We start from the raw sequence: 19,003 nt of genomic DNA, 5'->3' as shown, positions 1-19,003 counted from the left end.
AATGTAAGTAGACATACTTACCAACAGTTGGAATAGGTATATCTGTAAAATAATACATTGCATGTAAGTATACATTATTTGTGAGGAGTCAGAAGTTAGAAGAAATCTATGGGCGGGATATAATGAAGTCCAAGTGTGGCGGCCATGCGGGATGGCAGCTGAACTCTGACTTTTTTTAAAGGGGCAATCATGTACAAGGCATGGTTTAGCCTTGTACATGATTGCCCCTTTAAAAAAATACGGCCAGATTCGTCCGGCCAAACTCGGATTTCATTGCAGCCTGGCCTAAGTCTCTAAATAGCTTCTAGTAATGGCAGCAACTGCAGAGATCCACAATGATGGACAGAATTTAAAGTAAAAAATAACTATGTGGTGCTTGTGGACAGTATATATTATAATACTATTTTTTTTTTATAATTTAATGGTTGTTGCGCCAGAAAGTGGGGAAAATAGAGCTTTAATAGTGTAATACAGGGGACATACCAGGGCCATCTTAACAGCAGTGTAGGGCCCTGGGCAAGCAACACACTAGGGCCCCTACCCATCCTCCAGTGGTAGGGGTGGGGGGTGCCATCAGTGGCAGCTTTGATGTCCCGTGGGTGGTAGGAGTGTTCTATCCACTCAGCATTTACGACCAGGAGCAGTAATTTCTGCTAATTACTTATTTACTGCACAGATAGTGGGAGATGGGGCGAGGGGGAGAACACTAAACTGTAGAAGGGGGCATTGGGCTGAATAAAGGGGGCCGGTACATGATTTCCATGGTTGTAGGGGTTGCTTAATAGGGATCCGGATTCAAAGTCGACAGTAACTAGGTGGACCACTATTGGTTGACAGTAACTAGGTCGACAGGGTCTTTAGGTCGACAGGGTGCCTAGGTCGACAGGGTCTTTAGGTCGACATGTTCTAGGTCGACAGGTCAAAAGGTCGACATGAGTTTTTCACAATTTTTTTCTTTTTTTTAACCTTTTCATACTTAACGATCCACGTGGACTACGATTGGAATGGTAATCTGTGCCGAGCGAAGCGAAGGCACCATGCCCGAAGCATGGCGAGCGAAGCGAGCCATGCGAGGGGACGCGGTGCACTAATTGGGGTTCCCGGTCACTCTACGAAGAAAACGACACCAAAATAACATTAAAAACTCATGTCGACCTTTTGACCTGTCGACCTAGAACATGTCGACCTAAAGACCCTGTCGATCTAGACACCCTGTCGACCTAGTTACTGTCGACCAATAGTGGTCGACCTAGACATTGTCGACCTAGTTACTGTCGACTTTCAATACCACACCCGCTTAATATGCAGGGGAGAAGTGGATAGTGGAGTGGGCTTAATATTTATCATTTTCCGGTGGTAGGGCAGCTTGCTTGACTGCAGATATCTCCAGATCCTGCAAATAGATTTCTTGGATTTCAATGGAATAAAAATCTAGAGAGAGTCCATTAAGGAGGTACTGGGGACTTGGGGATCAGAGTTCAGGAGCCAGAGCAATCAACTGACGAAAATATAAAACTGCATATCAGGCATGTGGAGTTGGAGCAGGGACCAGCTGCTTGAAGGCTGATACAGTATCACTGGTTCTGGGCATAGTAGAGACAAGCTGCCAGTGTCCACCAAAAGGGGAGAGTCACAGCTTTTGGGGTATACCATCAGAAACTCTTAAGTGACAGAACCCAAGATATCTGTCTGGGAAGAGCAATTAGCAGGCTCGAATGAAGACCACTGCTTTGAAGAAAAGGGCTGATTTTTTAAAATATGGTACCCCTGGAAAAAGGATGCTCTCAGCTATCAGTCTAGGACCCTTATACTTTTGGGGCCCTTGGGCAATAGCCCATTGAGCCCATATGAAAAGATGGCCCTGGGACACAGTACAAGATGAGGGCAGACATGAAAACAAAATGTTTGATGGCAAACATTAGAGGACATGAAAGAGAAGACCGTGAGATGAGGTTTTAAATACATAAATGGCTGATGCTGTTCGGAGAGAATAAATATTTTAAATGGGGTTTTTTGAAATAATGGAAGCCAATGTAAGGATCCGCATAGTGATGTGACAGGAATATCAGTATACTATGTAGCATTTAGCACAGGTCACAGTGGGGACAGATAGGTGATGGGAATACCAGATACTATATGAGGGCTTCCCTGAACTTGTAGTGTGATATGTTAGAAGATTGGCGCCTTGAATAATAAATAGCTTTTTTCTACCAATATTTTGAAGGTGCAAGAGAAACTGGATGAGAAGAGCAGGAAAAGACTGGGCTTAAAATAGGCCCTGGCATTCTTCCCACACTGGGAAAAGAGGGTGTGGCCACACATCATTGGGCCATATGTCAAGAGGTCATGTTACAAGTCCTTGGAGTAGCCTCACATGACACCCTGTCTAAACATGCCAGCTGAGCAGAGAGGCATAGCTGCTCAGCCAGGTTCTCTAGCCAGCCAGACCAGCCTATCAGATGATCCAAACTTCTGCCATTTGCTAGAATTGCCAGATGGACAGTATGGCCATGGAGAGGAGTAATGGGGTCAGACAAAGCCAAGGGTTACACTAAGGCAGCAGGCATAGGTTACTAAGAAATTTTTCATTTTACTCTTTTTAGCGTAAAGGTGGAACTGGAGGACAAACATGTGAACTGATTCACCAATAGAATAAACAGGGCCAATTCAGAGGTGGACAAAGTTGTAGCAGAGACTACCTCTTTTGCCAAAGCATGACTGCAACTTAATGCTAATGCCGAAGCCAATGGGCTTCCTACGGAGATGCCCGCCAGCTGCATCGCAAATCCGCCACTATACACACAAACACGCACCATCAGTCACACCAATGAACATTACAGCAGCCCTATGGAGTTGCAGTATGTCCACTGTACATGGGTGCTGAGGCCAGTGCAGCTTTGTTATGTGAAGTAGCTGGTAACCATCAAGACGTGCAGTCAGACTCAGAGGTACGCTGCTTGCATTCAATATCAAGATAGCTATTGATAGAATGAAAGCTGCTCAATCAGTCTTGTACTATCCCCTAGGTGCTGAATGGGGGGGGGTTATTCTAGACAAGAAACAAACCGGGGGGTTATCCCAACACATCAATCAGTATCAGTAACAAGTCTTGAACTCTGTTAATAAGGAAGCAAAAGCTATGCATTAAAAGGTGATACACAGGTGAAAATGTGTTAATTAAATTACTAAAAACAGTAATAGTAATGGAAAAATTATTTGAAAAATTGTTGAAAAAGTGTTAAATAAAATGTCACCCCAAAGTAGCCCGTCCACACACAACCTAGGGGGTGCTGCGTTCCAGCTCAGATTGCATAAGTTAGGACTGGTTCAGGCTCAGGAAATCTTAACCACTCATCTCTAGTTTTTATAAATAAATTTCGTCTCTGACATCTTTTTACTACAATAGGGTTTATCTCATTATATTATATATACATGAGACGGACGATATTCATTAACACAATTACCAAGGAGTAGTGAATGAAGTTTTAAAGAAACCTTTGTCAGTGTTCCCAATTTTTTTTTTTTTTTAAATCGTGGCACCCTAGAGTATCAGATTTGTTTTCACCGCACCCCTAGGCCAAATGTTTCAGTTGTATAGTGGCCCTGAAGCCATGACATGGATGATTACCCCAGACTCTGATTACAGATCGAGGTAAAATATCATACTCCCAATGCTGAATTCTTGCAGGTTTTGAATTCAACTTAAGGGACCCATGCAGTGACTTGGCACCATTAATTCTGTCTCAGCACGCTGCTGAATGCTGCACTCTGTTGATAAAAGTGTCTGTGTCCAGACTCCAGACTGTACAAGGCATGATGCTGTATGCTGCGCTGTACTTTGCTGGTTCTAGCAGCCGTGCTTCATCCACCAGACTCAATAAGTGACTGCTGTGTCCAGACTCAATGCTAGTGTCTGGGCTATGTCCATTAAGTTGCTGTGCCGTGTCCATCCAGAACTGACTATCCAGTGTCCATCCACTACAGTGCTGCTGATGCACCTGTCTAGTGTCCATCCTCTCAAGTGCTGCTGACATACTGTACCTGTCTAATGTCCATCCTTTCAAGTGCTGCTGACATACCTGTCCAGTGCCCATCCGCTCCAGTGTAAAGAAGTAAAAAAAAGTTTACCAAAAGTTTTAAAAAAACATAAAAAAAACCCCTTTGCTAATCATCCATCATGTTTCTGGTGTTTAGAACGGAATCTGGACCACTTGGACAGGACTGTTTCCACAATTTTCCTTCAAACATTCATGTGTGTTGAGAGTTTTTTTTGCAATATTAGACTATCACATTGTTCTCTTTGTTTGGTTTTTCCATATATGATCGATTTCATTGGAAATAATAAAAAAAATTACATCCCCATCTGTTGGACAATCCGAAGCCCAACTGCATTTGTATATTTATATAAGTTTGGTGTCTTATTTTCTGTGATATCTTTGCTGCTTTGGAGTGCAGCGTCACTGGTGCAAATATTTTTTATTGTTACGTGCTTGTTCATCCTATTCACATCGTTTTGCAAATAAGACACATTTCAATAGAAAAAGATGCACGAAAATGTGGTCGGTGCTACCAATACATGCTCAGCATGTTATGACTTGAAGGGCTGCTTAAAATGCAGGGTGGCTAGATGTGTGATCTGTACACACACACACAAACTAACTAACTAAAGTAACGTTTGCATACAAATTGCCACCCATGCATACTTACATCATAGACACACATACATACAAACTTTCACACAAATACACATACATTACTTACCTACACAAACAATTACATACAGTACATGCATATATTGTACACAAACACATACAGTACAAACAGTTTAGCATGCACACACATCACACACACATCACAAACACAAACATATGGCCTGATTCTGAAGTGCAGCCATATCTGTGTCTATTGGAAGTCGAATATACAATGCAAATTCTGCTACAAAGCCCTTCCCTAGCGTACATCCATGTGTATGAGTGTTAGTACTGAGAGACGCCCACCTGGTGCGTCTTTAGATGCCACCATAGTTCATACCATCTGAATACGCAAACTGTTTAGTGCAAAACTCACATAACAACACCATATCATAGGCCATCTCTGTGTATCTGTTTAGCCACCATTCAGTCACCTCCTAGAATGGCCAACACTTTTCCAAGACATTTCTGTCACCGCACATCTCAATCACAGCACCGCCTTTGTGCATAGACTCTGTGGAACGCACACACCATACGTGTTTTTAGGGAATGCCGTAAAGGCACAATATCAAAAATCTCTCAACATCGGCATAGCATGTGGCTTTGAATCAGGCCCATATACTCATTAGGATAAACAGCACAGGCATACAAAAGCACAGGAACATACATATGCAAGGACTCAGACGCCTCTCTGAAAATAGGTGTGTAAAACAGGCTTGTGCGTCTTTAGATGCCACCATTGGATGCACCATGGAAACTTGCACAAGGCCTATAGTAGGTGTAGCTCATCCTTCTGAGTATGGCCTCATATGTGAGCAGGTCAGCATCTCTGTACAGAGCCACTTTCACGCCTGTGACACTCCCATAATACGCTACCTATGACTGTGTTTGTGATTGCACAGATCCTTGTCGGGACCTAAACTATGATTTTTGTCACCCGGACAAGGCACTAATTTGGCACTCCCAAAAAAAACCACACAAAAAACCCCCCAGAGAAAACATATAAAACTGTTACCCCAATAAATTGAACTGTTCAGCCACTTAATCCTATATACACAAATAAAGGTAATATTTATAACACACAAAGGGGGTGCATATATCAGAGCAACAAATTACCCACAGCCAAGCCATTATACGCCACACCGTACACCCACAGCCCAAATGTTATATGCCACTTCATACATCCACAGCCCCATTATATACGGCTCCCTACTCCCACATCCCTGCTATTACAGTATGTGCAGCTCCCTACACCCACATACCTGACATTAGATACTGTTCCCTACACTCACATCCCCGCTGTAGTACATGTCACTACTCCCTTCACAAAGCCATACATTAAAGACACTACTACTCCCACAGCATCACCAATAGAAATCTTGTCACTACTAACCAGACAACACAGCCGGCTGAGGGTGATGGCCAGGTATAAGTGGGGAAGGAAGGCCTTGTGAGGTTGTAAACAGGTTAATATGATGATGGGAGAGTATATGCAGGACAGAGAGGGAGAGTGTGAGGGGCCGTGGGTACAGGTAGAGGCAGGGATGAGGTTGCTTGGGAACAGTGTTCCTGTTGGAACTGCTAGCTCCTGGAAGGCGCTGTGAGTCCACTGTCCTTGTAGGCCCACATTCCGCTCTGATTACTGGCAGAGCTTATCATGGCTGTTAGCCTCCTCTCACAACCTACTATTGGTGTTGACAATTTAGGTACCGCAAATGTGTAGTATGGGGTGGGAGATCTGTGCCTGCATGAGGCTCTAAAGCCGCAGCACTCATCAGACTGATTGTTTCATCAGAGAGGCAGATGGGTCACCGCCCCCTTGAATCCGGCATCTGGGGCACTCCCCCTCCTTCAGTTGCGGCCCTGCCCTTCTTACCTTCCTGTCACCTCCCAGGAATGCAGCATACATATCCAGTACACTTCTGTGACTGTGAATCAGTACTGCGTCTCTGTATGAACACCCTCAGGACTAATGTATGGGGGAACTCAGATGCATGTGCAGACAACATTGGTCATGTGCATGAATATCAGCAGAGCATGCAAATCAGAATCAGGTCCAAAGTTAGACACAAAATGCACATACAGTACACACACATTCATGCACAGGCGCGCACACACATTCATGCACAGGCGCACACACACATTCATGCACAGGCGCACACACACATTCATGCACAGGCGCACACACACATTCATGCACAGGCGCACACACATATTCATGCACAGGCGCGCACACATATTCATGCACAGGCGCACACACATTCATGCACAGGTGCGCACACACATATTCATGCACAGGCGCACACACATATTCATGCACAGGCGCACACACATATTCATGCACAGGTGCGCACACACATTTATGCACAGGCGCGCACACACATTTATGCACAGGCGCGCACACACATTTATGCACAGGCGCGCACACACATTCATGCACAGGCGCGCACACACATTTATGCACAGGTGCGCACACACATTTATGCACAGGCGCGCACACACATTTATGCACAGGCGCGCACACACATTTATGCACAGGCGCACACATATTACACGTGCTGTTATGTTTAAATCAGTAAGATCATCAGCATTTGTGCATATGACTTCCATCTGATTTACAGTAACAACATCTTATTTGTATTTATCACAACTTGAAAGCATACCTCCACTAATTATTGGACCAAGTGTCATCTGATAGCTTTGGCCAGATGCTGCTTTTTGGTCCCTCGCTCTAGAACATGACTGCAATAGATGAAATCATTTCATTATTATATAAATCTCTATTCAACACATAACCATATATCTTGTATACACTATTTATTATTTATTTATTAACAGTTTCTTATATAGCCCACTCATTCTTGCTATTTGTTGGTTCAATTATTAATAACACAATACAACTAAATGCATTTTTTAAAATTCTTTAGTTGAAATTTCTTAACTTGGCATACTGGAAAATATAAATTAATTTATTAATATTCTTATCAGGAAAACTGTCCCCTGCATAATGCCGGCATGCATGAGCAAAGGGGCGGGATATATTGCATTTGTCTCGTATAATTTGTTTTTATATGGGGACTATGGAACGGATACTGTGTGTGTGTGTGTATGTGTGTATGTATATATATATATATATATATATATATATACATACACTGCTCAAAAAAAGAAAGGGAACACTAAAATAACACATCCTAGATCTGAATGAATGAAATATTCTTATTAAATAGTTTGTTCTTTACATAGTTGAATGTGCTGACAACAAAATCAAACAAAAATTATCAATGGAAATCAAATTTATTAACCCATGGAGGTCTGGATTTTGAGTCACACTCAAAATTAAATTGGAAAAACACACTACAGGCTGATCCAACTTTGATGTAATGTCCTTAAAACAAGTCAAAATGAGGCTCAGTAGTGTGTGTGGCCTCCACGTGCCTGTATGACCTCCCTACAACCCACACAAGTGGCTCAGGTAGTGCAGCTCGTCAAGGATGGCACATCAATGCCAGCTGTGGCAAGAAGGTTTGCTGTGTCTGTCAGCGTAGTGTCCAGAGCATGGAGGCACTACCAGGAGACAGACCAGTACATCAGGAGACGTGGAGGAGGCCATAGGCAACAACCCAGCAGCAGGACCGCTACCTCCGCCTTTGGCAGTGCTCCTCCTGTTCCTCCTTGCACAGAGCCCTGCAAAATGACCTCCAGCAAGCCACAAATGTGCATGTGTCTACTCAAACGATCAGAAACAGACTCCATGAGGGTGGTATGAGGGCCCGACGTCCGCAGGTGGGGGTTGTGCTTACAGCCCAACACCGTGCAGGACGTTTGGCATTTGCCAGAGAACACCAAGATTGGCAAATTCGCCACTGGCGCCCTGTGCTCTTCACAGATGAAAGCAGGTTCTCACTGAGCACATGTGACAGACGTGACAGAGTCTGGAGACGCCAAGGAGAACGTTCTGCTGCCTGCAACATCCTCCAGCATGACCGGTTTGGCAGTGCGTCAGTAATGGTGTCTGGTGGCATTTCTTTGGGGGGCCGCACAGCCCTCCATGTGCTCGCCAGAGGTAGCCTGACTGCAATTAGGTACCGAGATGAGATCCTCAGACCCCTTGTGAGACCATATGCTGGTGCGGTTGGCCCTGGGTTCCTCCTAATGCAAGACAATGCTAGACCTCATGTGGCTGGAGTGTGTCAGAAGTTCCTGCAGGACGAAGGCATTGATGCTATGGACTGGCCCGCCCGTTCCCCAGACCTGAATCCAATTGAGCACATCTGGGACATCATGTCTCACTCCATCCACCAATGCCACGTTGCACCACAGACTGTCCAGGAGTTGGTGGATGCTTTAGTCCAGAGGTCTGGGAGGAGATCCCTCAGGAGACCATCCGCCACCTCATCAGGAGCATGCCCAGGCATTTTAGGGAGGTCATACAGGCACGTGGAGGCCACACACACTACTGAGCCTCATTTTGACTTGTTTAAGGACATTACATCAAAGTTGGATCAGCCTGTAGTGTGTTTTTCCACTTTAATATTGAGGGTGACTCCAAATCCAGACCTCCATGGGTTAATAAATTTGATTTTCATTGATAATTTTTGTGTGATTTTGTTGTCAGCACATTCAACTATGTAAAGAACAAAGTATTTAATAAGAATATTTCATTCATTCAGATCTAGGATGTGTTATTTTAGTGTTCCCTTTATTTTTTTGAGCAGTATATACATATATATATATATATATATATATATAGTGTATATATATATATATATATATATATATATATATATATATATAAAATATAACAAAGTGACAGCACTCTATGTCCTATATCAAAAATTGCTGGTGCAGGGTCCTGGTAATTAATATAAACACTCACTTTTTCCACAGTTGAAAAAAGTGCTGGTCTAATTCTTTTTTCAACTGTGGAAAAAGTGAGTGTTTATATATATAGATATATATATATATAGATATATATATAGATATATATATATATATATATATATTTTTTGGGGGGGGAATATAGCAAGAAAGGTTTATACTATTACTGCTCTTCTATTTCACCTTAATTACTCTTTTTGGATGCAATTAGGTCCTTGGTCAAAATTCTATGTGAGCGATATACGCTAAGGTTTGTTATGTGTGTGTTGGTGAATGTTGGCCTAAGTTTTTATTATTAATATAGTTACCAACTTGTCAAAATAATCGAACATTACAGTAAATTCAGTACCTGCGCTGTGCGTGCCTGAATGGAGCAACACTTGAATTGCTATGACGGGTGCTTTCTAGTGCCAAAAACTTTCCCCCATAGAGGTGAGGAGCAGCGTTAGCCTTTTATTAGTGATTAATTAAAATATATATTTATCTTCAAATAAAGAGTTCCCAAATTCAGTGTTTTCTTTCTTCTTTTGTCGCCATGTAACATATCCTGGGGAGCACTACGACCTTTATACCCTTCTGACATACTTTGTCTATATTAAATCATATATCTAGTAGAACTAATACTTTTGGCTTATCACTGACCCAGTGCAGAGGAACTCCCTTCCCTACTTCCCCTTGTGTTTGTATTTCATACTTACAGGTTCGCATGATCCATCGGCTTTGTCACACAGACTTATAGCGCAGTGCAGGTAGACATTGTTGTAGTTGCCAGGAAATTTAAAGACTTGGACAGAGAATCGACCTTTCCTTGAAACCCCATTTTCTAGTATATGGATGGTCGCATCTTCTTTGTTAGGGCAGCTGAAATTAAAACCCAAATTGAAAGACAATAATTATAATATGCTACATAACATATACCTGATTGTAAGCCAAGATCTACAGTTGTCAGCGGATGAGGGTGGGGTATGCAATATGATAAATACCATCTCATCAATTATAGTGCAAAAATTAGAGAAATGCAAAATATCACATGAAAGGTACTCTAACCCATAACAATACACAGAATTTATATAATGGAATTATTATGACATATGAATATAATATTCATGTTGTGAGATTTGAAACCAGGGCATTCTGTCTTTTTAAAATATGTTATTTTCCTATTGTTTATCTGTATACATATCACCATTCTGTCAAATGCTGGATTTTCAGTTAATTGCTGGAACAAAGAGCCTCAAAAATATGAAGTGCCACATGTGCCAATCAGATGTAAGCTTTCCATTGTTTGAGTGCCCTACACTGCTAAAAAGTAGTACCCAATCTTTGCAACATACTATTACTATATCCCCAAAGACTTTCTCCCCACACAGAACTCGCTAATTAGTCATACTCATACACCCCATCAACTTGAATTCAGTGGGACGGTACCAATTTGATGGCTTTGTCCCACTGTGATGATTTAGATAGCATTACACAGTTCACAAGGCAGTTGTGAAAGTCTGTCCATCCTCTGCTGCTCTGCAGAACAGATTAGATGGGGGCATGTGCCGTGCACCTGTCACCGATGCACGTGCCCATTAAAGGGTTACATGAGCAGGACCAGCAGCAGACATGGGGCTGCCTGGCACTTCTAGGCACAAGGCATGCTGAGAAAGATGTGATCACTGTTAGAAGTGGAGAGTGCTTCTATGCAGTCTCCAGTATGGCTCCTCCAGGGATGATGATTCCCTTACCAAATGGCCATCGGGCAAAGCAATGCACTGGGGCCCTACCAGGGGTGGTGGATTTAGGGGTCAAGCTACCCCTAGGCACATTATTGCCCCCCCTCCCCACCCCCACATTACTGCCTTCTTTATATAGCTGCCAGTCTGGATGCTTCGAGACCACCAAAGCAGCCCCAACCTCACCCTTCTACCAGCTCTTGGACTAAAATTTGCTATCCCACTTCTGCAAAATCAAATTTATTAAAAAAGTAAATAGTGATAACAAAAAAAGAATCGCCTGGCCTCATCAGCCTGCTGTGCCCCCCCCTCCCCCCCTCAGCAAATGCCTCATGTGACCAGTGGGAAATCCACTGGTGGCCTGTTCATGTGATCAATTTTAAAAAATAAGATTTTACTTACCGGTAAATCTATTTCTCGTAGTCCGTAGTGGATGCTGGGGACTCCGTAAGGACCATGGGGAATAGACGGGCTCCGCAGGAGACATGGGCACTTTAAGAAAGAATTTGGATTCTGGTGTGCTCTGGCTCCTCCCTCTATGTCCCTCCTCCAGACCTCAGTTAGAGAAACTGTGCCCGGAAGAGCTGACAGTACAAGGAAAGGATTTTGGGAATCCAGGGTAAGATTCATACCAGCCACACCAATCACACCGTATAACTTGTGACAACTTTACCCAGTTAACAGTATGAACAACAACAGAGCATCAGATCAACCCTGATGCTACTATACATAACCCTTATTTAAGCAATAACTATATACAAGCATTGCAGAAGAAGTCCGCACTTGGGACGGGCACCCAGCATCCACTACGGACTACGAGAAATAGATTTACCGGTAAGTAAAATCTTATTTTCTCTAACGTCCTAGTGGATGCTGGGGACTCCGTAAGGACCATGGGGATTATACCAAAGCTCCCAAACGGGCGGGAGAGTGCGGATGACTCTGCAGCACCGAATAAGCAAACACAAGGTCCTCCTCAGCCAGGGTATCAAACTTGTAGAACTTTGCAAAGGTGTTTGAACCTGACCAAGTAGCCGCTCGGCAAAGCTGTAATGCCGAGACCCCTCGGGCAGCCGCCCAAGAAGAGCCCACCTTCCTTGTGGAATGGGCCTTAACTGATTTAGGCAGCGGCAACCCTGCCGCAGAATGAGCCAGCTGAATCGTGTTACAGATCCAGCGAGCAATAGTTTGCTTTGAAGCAGGCGCCCCAAGCTTTTTGGAAGCATACAGGATAAACAAAGATTCTGTTTTCCTGACCTTAGCCGTTCTGGCTACATAAACCTTTAAAGCCCTGACCACATCCAGTGACTCTGAATCCTCCAAGTCAGTAGTAGCCACAGGCACCACGATAGGTTGGTTTATATGAAAGGATGAAACCACTTTCGGCAGAAATTGTGGGCGGGTCCGCAATTCTGCTCTATCCGCATGGAAAACCAGATAAGGGCTTTTATGTGACAAAGCCGCCAATTCTGACACACGCCTAGCCGAAGCCAAGGCTACTAGCATGACCACCTTCCACGTGAGATATTTCAATTCCACCGTTTTGAGTGGTTCAAACCAGTGTGATTTCAGGAAACTCAACACCACGTTAAGATCCCAAGGTGCCACTGGAGGCACAAAAGGGGGCTGAATATGCAGCACTCCCTTTACAAACGTCTGAACTTCAGGCAGAGAAGCCAGTTCTTTTTTAAAGAAAATGGATAAGGCCGAAATCTGAACCTTAATGGAACCCAATTTAAGGCCCAAAGTCACTCCCGCCTGTAGGAAGTGAAGGAAACGGCCCAGCTGGAATTCCTCCGTAGGGGCATTCCTGGCCTCACACCAAGCCACATATTTTCGCCATATACGGTGATAATGTTGAGCCGTCACATCCTTCCTAGCCTTTATCAGCGTAGGAATAACTTAATCCGGAATGCCTTTTTCTGCTAGGATCCGACGTTCAACCGCCATGCCGTCAAACGGTAAGTCTTGGAACAGACAGGACCCCTGTTGCAACAAGTCCTGTCTTAGAGGCAGAGGCCACGGGTCCTCTGTGAGCATTTCTTGCAGATCTGGATACCAAGTCCTTCTTGGCCAATCCGGAACAATGAGTATTGTTCCCACTCCTCTTTTTCTTATGATCCTCAGCACCTTGGGTATGAGAGGAAGAGGAGGAAATACATAGACTGACTGAAACACCCACGGTGTCACCAGTGCGTCCACAGCTATCGCCTGAGGGTCCCTTGACCTGGTGCAATATCTCTGTAGCTTTTTGTTGAGGCGGGATGCCATCATGTCCACCTGTGGCAGTTCCCACCGACTTGCAATCTGCGTGAAGACTTCTTGATGAAGTACCCACTCTCCCGGGTGGAGGTCGTGCCTGCTGAGGAAGTCTGCTTCCCAGTTGTCCACTCCCGGAATGAACACTGCTGACAGCGCGCTTACGTAATTCTCCGCCCAGCGAAGAATTCTGGTGGCTTCTACCATCGCCACCCTGCTCCGTGTGCCGCCTTGGCGGTTTACATGAGCCACTGCGGTGATGTTGTCTGACTGAATCAGAACCGGTTGGTCGCGAAGCAGGGACTCCGCTTGACGTAGGGCGTTGTATATGGCCCTTAGTTCCAGGATGTTGATGTGAAGGCAAGTCTCCTGACTTGACCACAGCCCTTGGAAATTTCTTCCCTGTGTGACTGCCCCCCACCCTCGGAGGCTTGCATCCGTGGTCACCAGGACCCAGTCCTGAATGCCGAATCTGCGACCTTCGAGAAGGTGAGCACTCTGCAGCCACCACAGGAGAGACACCCTGGCCCTGGGGGATAGGGTGATCAACCGATGCATCTGAAGATGTGATCCGGACCACTTGTCCAACAGATCCCATTGAAAGGTCCTCGCATGGAACCTGCCGAAGGGAATGGCCTCGTATGATGCCACCATCTTTCCCAGGACTTGCGTGCAGTGAAGCACCGACACCTGTTTTGGTTTTAATAGGTCCCTGACCAGTGTCATGAGCTCCTGAGCCTTCTCCATCGGGAGATAAACCCTCTTCTGGTCTGTGTCCAGAATCATGCCCAGGAAAGGCAGACGAGTCGTAGGAATCAACTGCGACTTTGGAATATTTAGAATCCAGCCGTGCTGTTGTAACACTTCCCGAGAGCGTGCTACGCTGATCAGCAACTGTTCTCTGGACCTCGCCTTTATGAGGAGATCGTCCAAGTATGGGATAATTGTGACCCCTTGCTTCCGCAGGAGCACCATCATTTCCGCCATTACCTTGGTAAATATTCTCGGTGCCGTAGAGAGACCAAACGGCAACGTCTGAAATTGGTAATGACAATCCTGTACCACAAATCTGAGGTACGCCTGATGAGGTGGATAAATGGGGACATGAAGGTATGCATCCTTTATGTCCAGAGACACCATAAAATCCCCCTTTCCAGGCTTGCGATGACTGCTCTGAGCGATTCCATCTTGAACTTGAACCTTTTCAGGTATATGTTCAGGGATTTTAAATTCAATATGGGTCTGACCGAACCGTCCGGTTTCGGTACCACAAACATGGTCGAATAATAACCCTTTCCTTGATGAAGGAGGGGAACCTTGACCACCACCTGCTGAAGATACAATTTGTGAATTGCAGCTAACACTATTTCCCTCTCTAAGGGGGAAGCTGGCAGGGCCGATTTGAGGTATCGGTGAGGGGGCATCTCTTCGAATTCCAGCTTGTATCCCTGAGACACAATCTCTATCGCCCAGGGATCCACCTGGGAGTGAACCCACTTGTGGCTGAAATTTCGGAGACGCGCCCCCACCGGGCCTAGCTCCGCCTGTGGAGCCCCAGCGTCATGTGGTGGATTTAGTGGAAGCCGGGGAGGACTTCTGTTCCTGGGAACTAGCTGTGTTGTGCAGCTTCCTTCCTCTGCCCCTGCCTCTGGCAAGAAAGGACGCACCTCGGACTTTCTTGCCTTTTTGTGATCGAAAGGACTGCATTTGGTAATACAGTGCTTTCTTAGGTTGTGAGGGAACATATGGCAAAAAATTTACCTTTCCAGCAGTAGCTGTGGAGACCAGGTTCGAGAGACCCTCCCCAAACAATTCCTCACCCTTGTAAGGTAAAACCTCCATGTGCCTTTTTGAGTCGGCATTACCTGTCCATTGCCGAGTCCACAGGACCCTTCTGGCAGAAATCGACATTGCAATTATTCTAGAGACCAGTAGGCTAATGTCTCTTTGAGCATCTCTCATATATAGGACAGCGTCTTTTATATGCACAAGGTCATTAATATAGTATCCTTGTCTAAGGTATCAAGTTCCTCAGATAAGGTATCCGTCCATGCTGCTACAGCACTACACACCCAGGCCGACGCAATTGCCAGCCTTAGTAAGGTACCTAAATGTGTATAAATAGACTTCAGAGTACCCTCTTGCTTTCTATCCGCAGCATCTTTTAGGGTGGCCGTATCCTGTGACGGCAGGGCTACCCTCTTGGATAAGCGTGTAAAAGCTTTGTCCACCCTATGGGAGGATTCCCAGCGTAACCTGTCCGTTGGCGGGAAAGGATACGCCATAAGCATCCTTTTGGAAATCTGCAGTTTTTTATCTGGAGATTCCTAAGCCTTTTCACATAACTCATTTAGCTCATGTGAAGGGGGAAATGTCACCACCTGCCTTTTTTCCCCATACATATGAACCCTCTTGTCAGGGACTGGGATTCCTCTGTGATGTGCAACACATCCTTAATTGCTATAATCATATAACGGATGGATTTAGCCAATTTAGGCTGTAACTTTGCATCATCGTAATCGACACTGGAGTCAGAATCCATGTCGGTATCTGTGTCAACAATTTGGGATAGTGGGCTCTTCTGAGACCCTGACGGCCTCTGCGACATAGGATCAGGCATGGGCTGAGACCCCGACTGTCCTAAGGTTTCAGCTTTATCCAACCTTTTATGCAAGGAATTAACATTATCATTTAAAACCTTCCACATATCCATCCAATCAGGTGTCGGCGCCGTCGGCGGAGACACCACATTCATTTGCTCCCGCTCTGCTTCCACATAGCCTTCCTCGTCAAACATGTCGACACAAGCGTACCGACACACCACACACACAGGGGATGCTCTTTTTGAAGACAGTTCCCCCACAAGGCCCTTTGGAGAGACAGAGAGAGTATGCCAGCACACACCCCAGCGCTATATGTCCCAGGAATCACACAGTAACTTAGTGTTAACCCAGTAGCTGCTGTATATTATGTTTTTGCGCCTAATTTATGTGCCCCCCCCTCTCTTTTTACCCTCTTCTACCGTGAATCTGCAGGGGAGAGCCTGGGGAGCTTCCTCTCAGCGGAGCTGTGGAGAAAAAATGGCGCTGGTGAGTGCTGAGGAAGAAGCCCCGCCCCCTCAGCGGCGGGCTTCTGTCCCGCGTTTATGTACAATATTATGGCGGGGGCTCATACATATATATAGTGCCCAACTGTATATATGTCCAACTTTTGCCAAGAGGTCCTAATTGCTGCCCAGGGCGCCCCCCCCTGCTCCCTGCACCCTACAGTGACCGGAGTATGTGGGTGTAGTGTGGGAGCAATGGCGCACAGCTGCAGTGCTGTGCGCTACCTCAGTGAAGACTGGAGTCTTCTGCCGCCGATTTCAAAGTCTTCTTGCTTCTTTCACCCGGCTTCTGTCTTCCGGCTCTGCGAGGGGGACGGCGGCACGGCTCCGGGATCGGACGACAAAGGGTGAGATCCTGTGTACGATCCCTCTGGAGCTAATGGTGTCCAGTAGCCTAAGAAGCAGGACCTATCTGCAGAGAGTAGGGCTGCTTCTCTCCCCTCAGTCCCACGATGCAGGGAGTCTGTTGCCAGCAGAGCTCCCTGAAAATAAAAAAACTAACAAAATACTTTCTTATAGCAAGCTCAGGAGAGCTCACTAAACAGCACCCAGCTCGTCCGGGCACAGATTCAAACTGAGGTCTGGAGGAGGGACATAGAGGGAGGAGCCAGAGCACACCAGAATCCAAATTCTTTCTTAAAGTGCCCATGTCTCCTGCGGAGCCCGTCTATTCCCCATGGTCCTTACGGAGTCCCCAGCATCCACTAGGACGTTAGAGAAATAATCATAACGTGCCCTTCCTGCGGTCCAGCACAGTCTCTCTACATGCTTTCATACAGTCAATGACTGACAGTACTCAGATTGGTGGATGGCTGGAGCAATTCACCAGTTAGCATGCTGACAGACATTCAATGTCTGGCTGCAGGATGGGAGGCAGGTAGAGAATGCTGCATCACCACTCTGATTGTGGGACCACCACCTGCCTGAAGTCCACTAGAGCTGCCCAATATGCCTATATGTTAAGATGGCACTGCCAGCAATGGCGGAACTAGCGAGCGGTGGGCCCAGGTGCAACAAAATACTTTGGAATGCCCCCCCCCCTCATCCCACCCAAGTCCACCCCCAACTCCAAATTAGGGATACTTTGCATGCCCCCGTAATATATATATATATATATATATATATATACATATACACACATACGTTATGGTAAGAACTTACCGTTGATAGCGTGATTTCTGTTATGTCCACAGGTATCCACAGGATAACATTGGGATATTGTCGAGCGACAGAGAAAATGGCACCAACACGGTCACGAGCTTTCTGGCCTCCCAGGATGCATTGGGGCCTTCACCATATAGTCCCGCCCACTGACTCAGTCAAACTAGTTCTTTCCACAGCAATTTTAGGCAGGAACATCAGGTAGAAACCTGTTTAGGCGATAAGAACACACATGCACACCCTTCCATACAAGAAGGAAGAGGTTTTAGTGATTGTCTAGCTCCTCAAATCAGATGCGTCAGGGTGGGATCCCTGTGGACATAAGAGAAATCACATTATCAACGGTAAGTTCTTACCATAACGTATATTTCTCTGGCTGGGTCCACAGGATTATCCACAGGATAACATTGGGATTCCCAAAGCCATTTTAGTGGTGGGGACGCTCATGATTGCACAGGAGGACCTTTCGCCCGAAGTCTGCGTCATGAGAGGCAAAAGTATCCAAGGCATAATGTCTAATGAATGTGTTTATAGAAGACCATGTGGCTGCCTTACATATCTGTTCTGCCGAAGCACCTTGTTGTGAGACATTAGCCGTAGTAGGGAGATCTGCCTGAGAATAAGCTTCTGATATTACCATTCGGAGCCATCTCGCCAGCGTCTGTTTACTAGCAGGCCATCCTCTTCTATGGAATCCGTAGAGGATGAAGAGAAAATCTGTTTTCCTGATGGCACTAGTACGATCTATGTAGATTCTTAAAGCCCGGACCACGTCCAGCGACGCTTCTCCCGCAGATAGTCCTGATACCTGAAAAGCTGAGACTACAATCTCTTCATTCAGGTGAAACTTTGATACCACCTTTGGAAGATAACTAGATCTCGTTCTGAGAACTGCTCTGTCTGGAAAAAAAAACTTAGGAAAGGAGACTTACACGATAATGCTCCTAAATCTGACACTCTTCTGGCTGACGCCATTGCCAGTAAAAAAAAAAAACACTTTAGCCGTTAACCATTTAAGATCTGCTCTCTTAAGTGGTTCAAACAGAGGACTCTGGAAAAATGTAAGAACTAAATTCAAATCCCAGGGAGCTGCAGGAGGAACAAATGGAGGTTGAATATGTACTACTCCTTGAAAAAACGTACGTACATCCTGTAAATCAGCAATCTTCTGCTGAAACCATACA

At 45.3% G+C, this 19,003-nt stretch overlaps 1 protein-coding gene across 1 annotated transcript in view; it reads right to left on the bottom strand.

The window, feature by feature from the left end:
- LOC134943684 (pancreatic secretory granule membrane major glycoprotein GP2-like) overlaps nucleotides 1-19,003 on the bottom strand; it is a 124,576-nt gene that overhangs the window by 73,094 nt on the left and 32,479 nt on the right. The window contains exons 5-7 of the mRNA XM_063932393.1: nucleotides 10,271-10,433; nucleotides 7,355-7,433; nucleotides 22-42 (exon numbers count right to left, since the gene is read on the bottom strand). Coding sequence (XP_063788463.1) covers nucleotides 22-42; nucleotides 7,355-7,433; nucleotides 10,271-10,433 — 263 coding nt within the window. The remainder of the gene's footprint in view (nucleotides 1-21; nucleotides 43-7,354; nucleotides 7,434-10,270; nucleotides 10,434-19,003) is intronic.

Source organism: Pseudophryne corroboree, chromosome 7, assembly GCF_028390025.1.
Source record: "Pseudophryne corroboree isolate aPseCor3 chromosome 7, aPseCor3.hap2, whole genome shotgun sequence".
Lineage (NCBI taxonomy): Eukaryota > Metazoa > Chordata > Amphibia > Anura > Myobatrachidae > Pseudophryne > Pseudophryne corroboree.
This window is presented reverse-complemented; position numbering and strand designations above follow the sequence as displayed.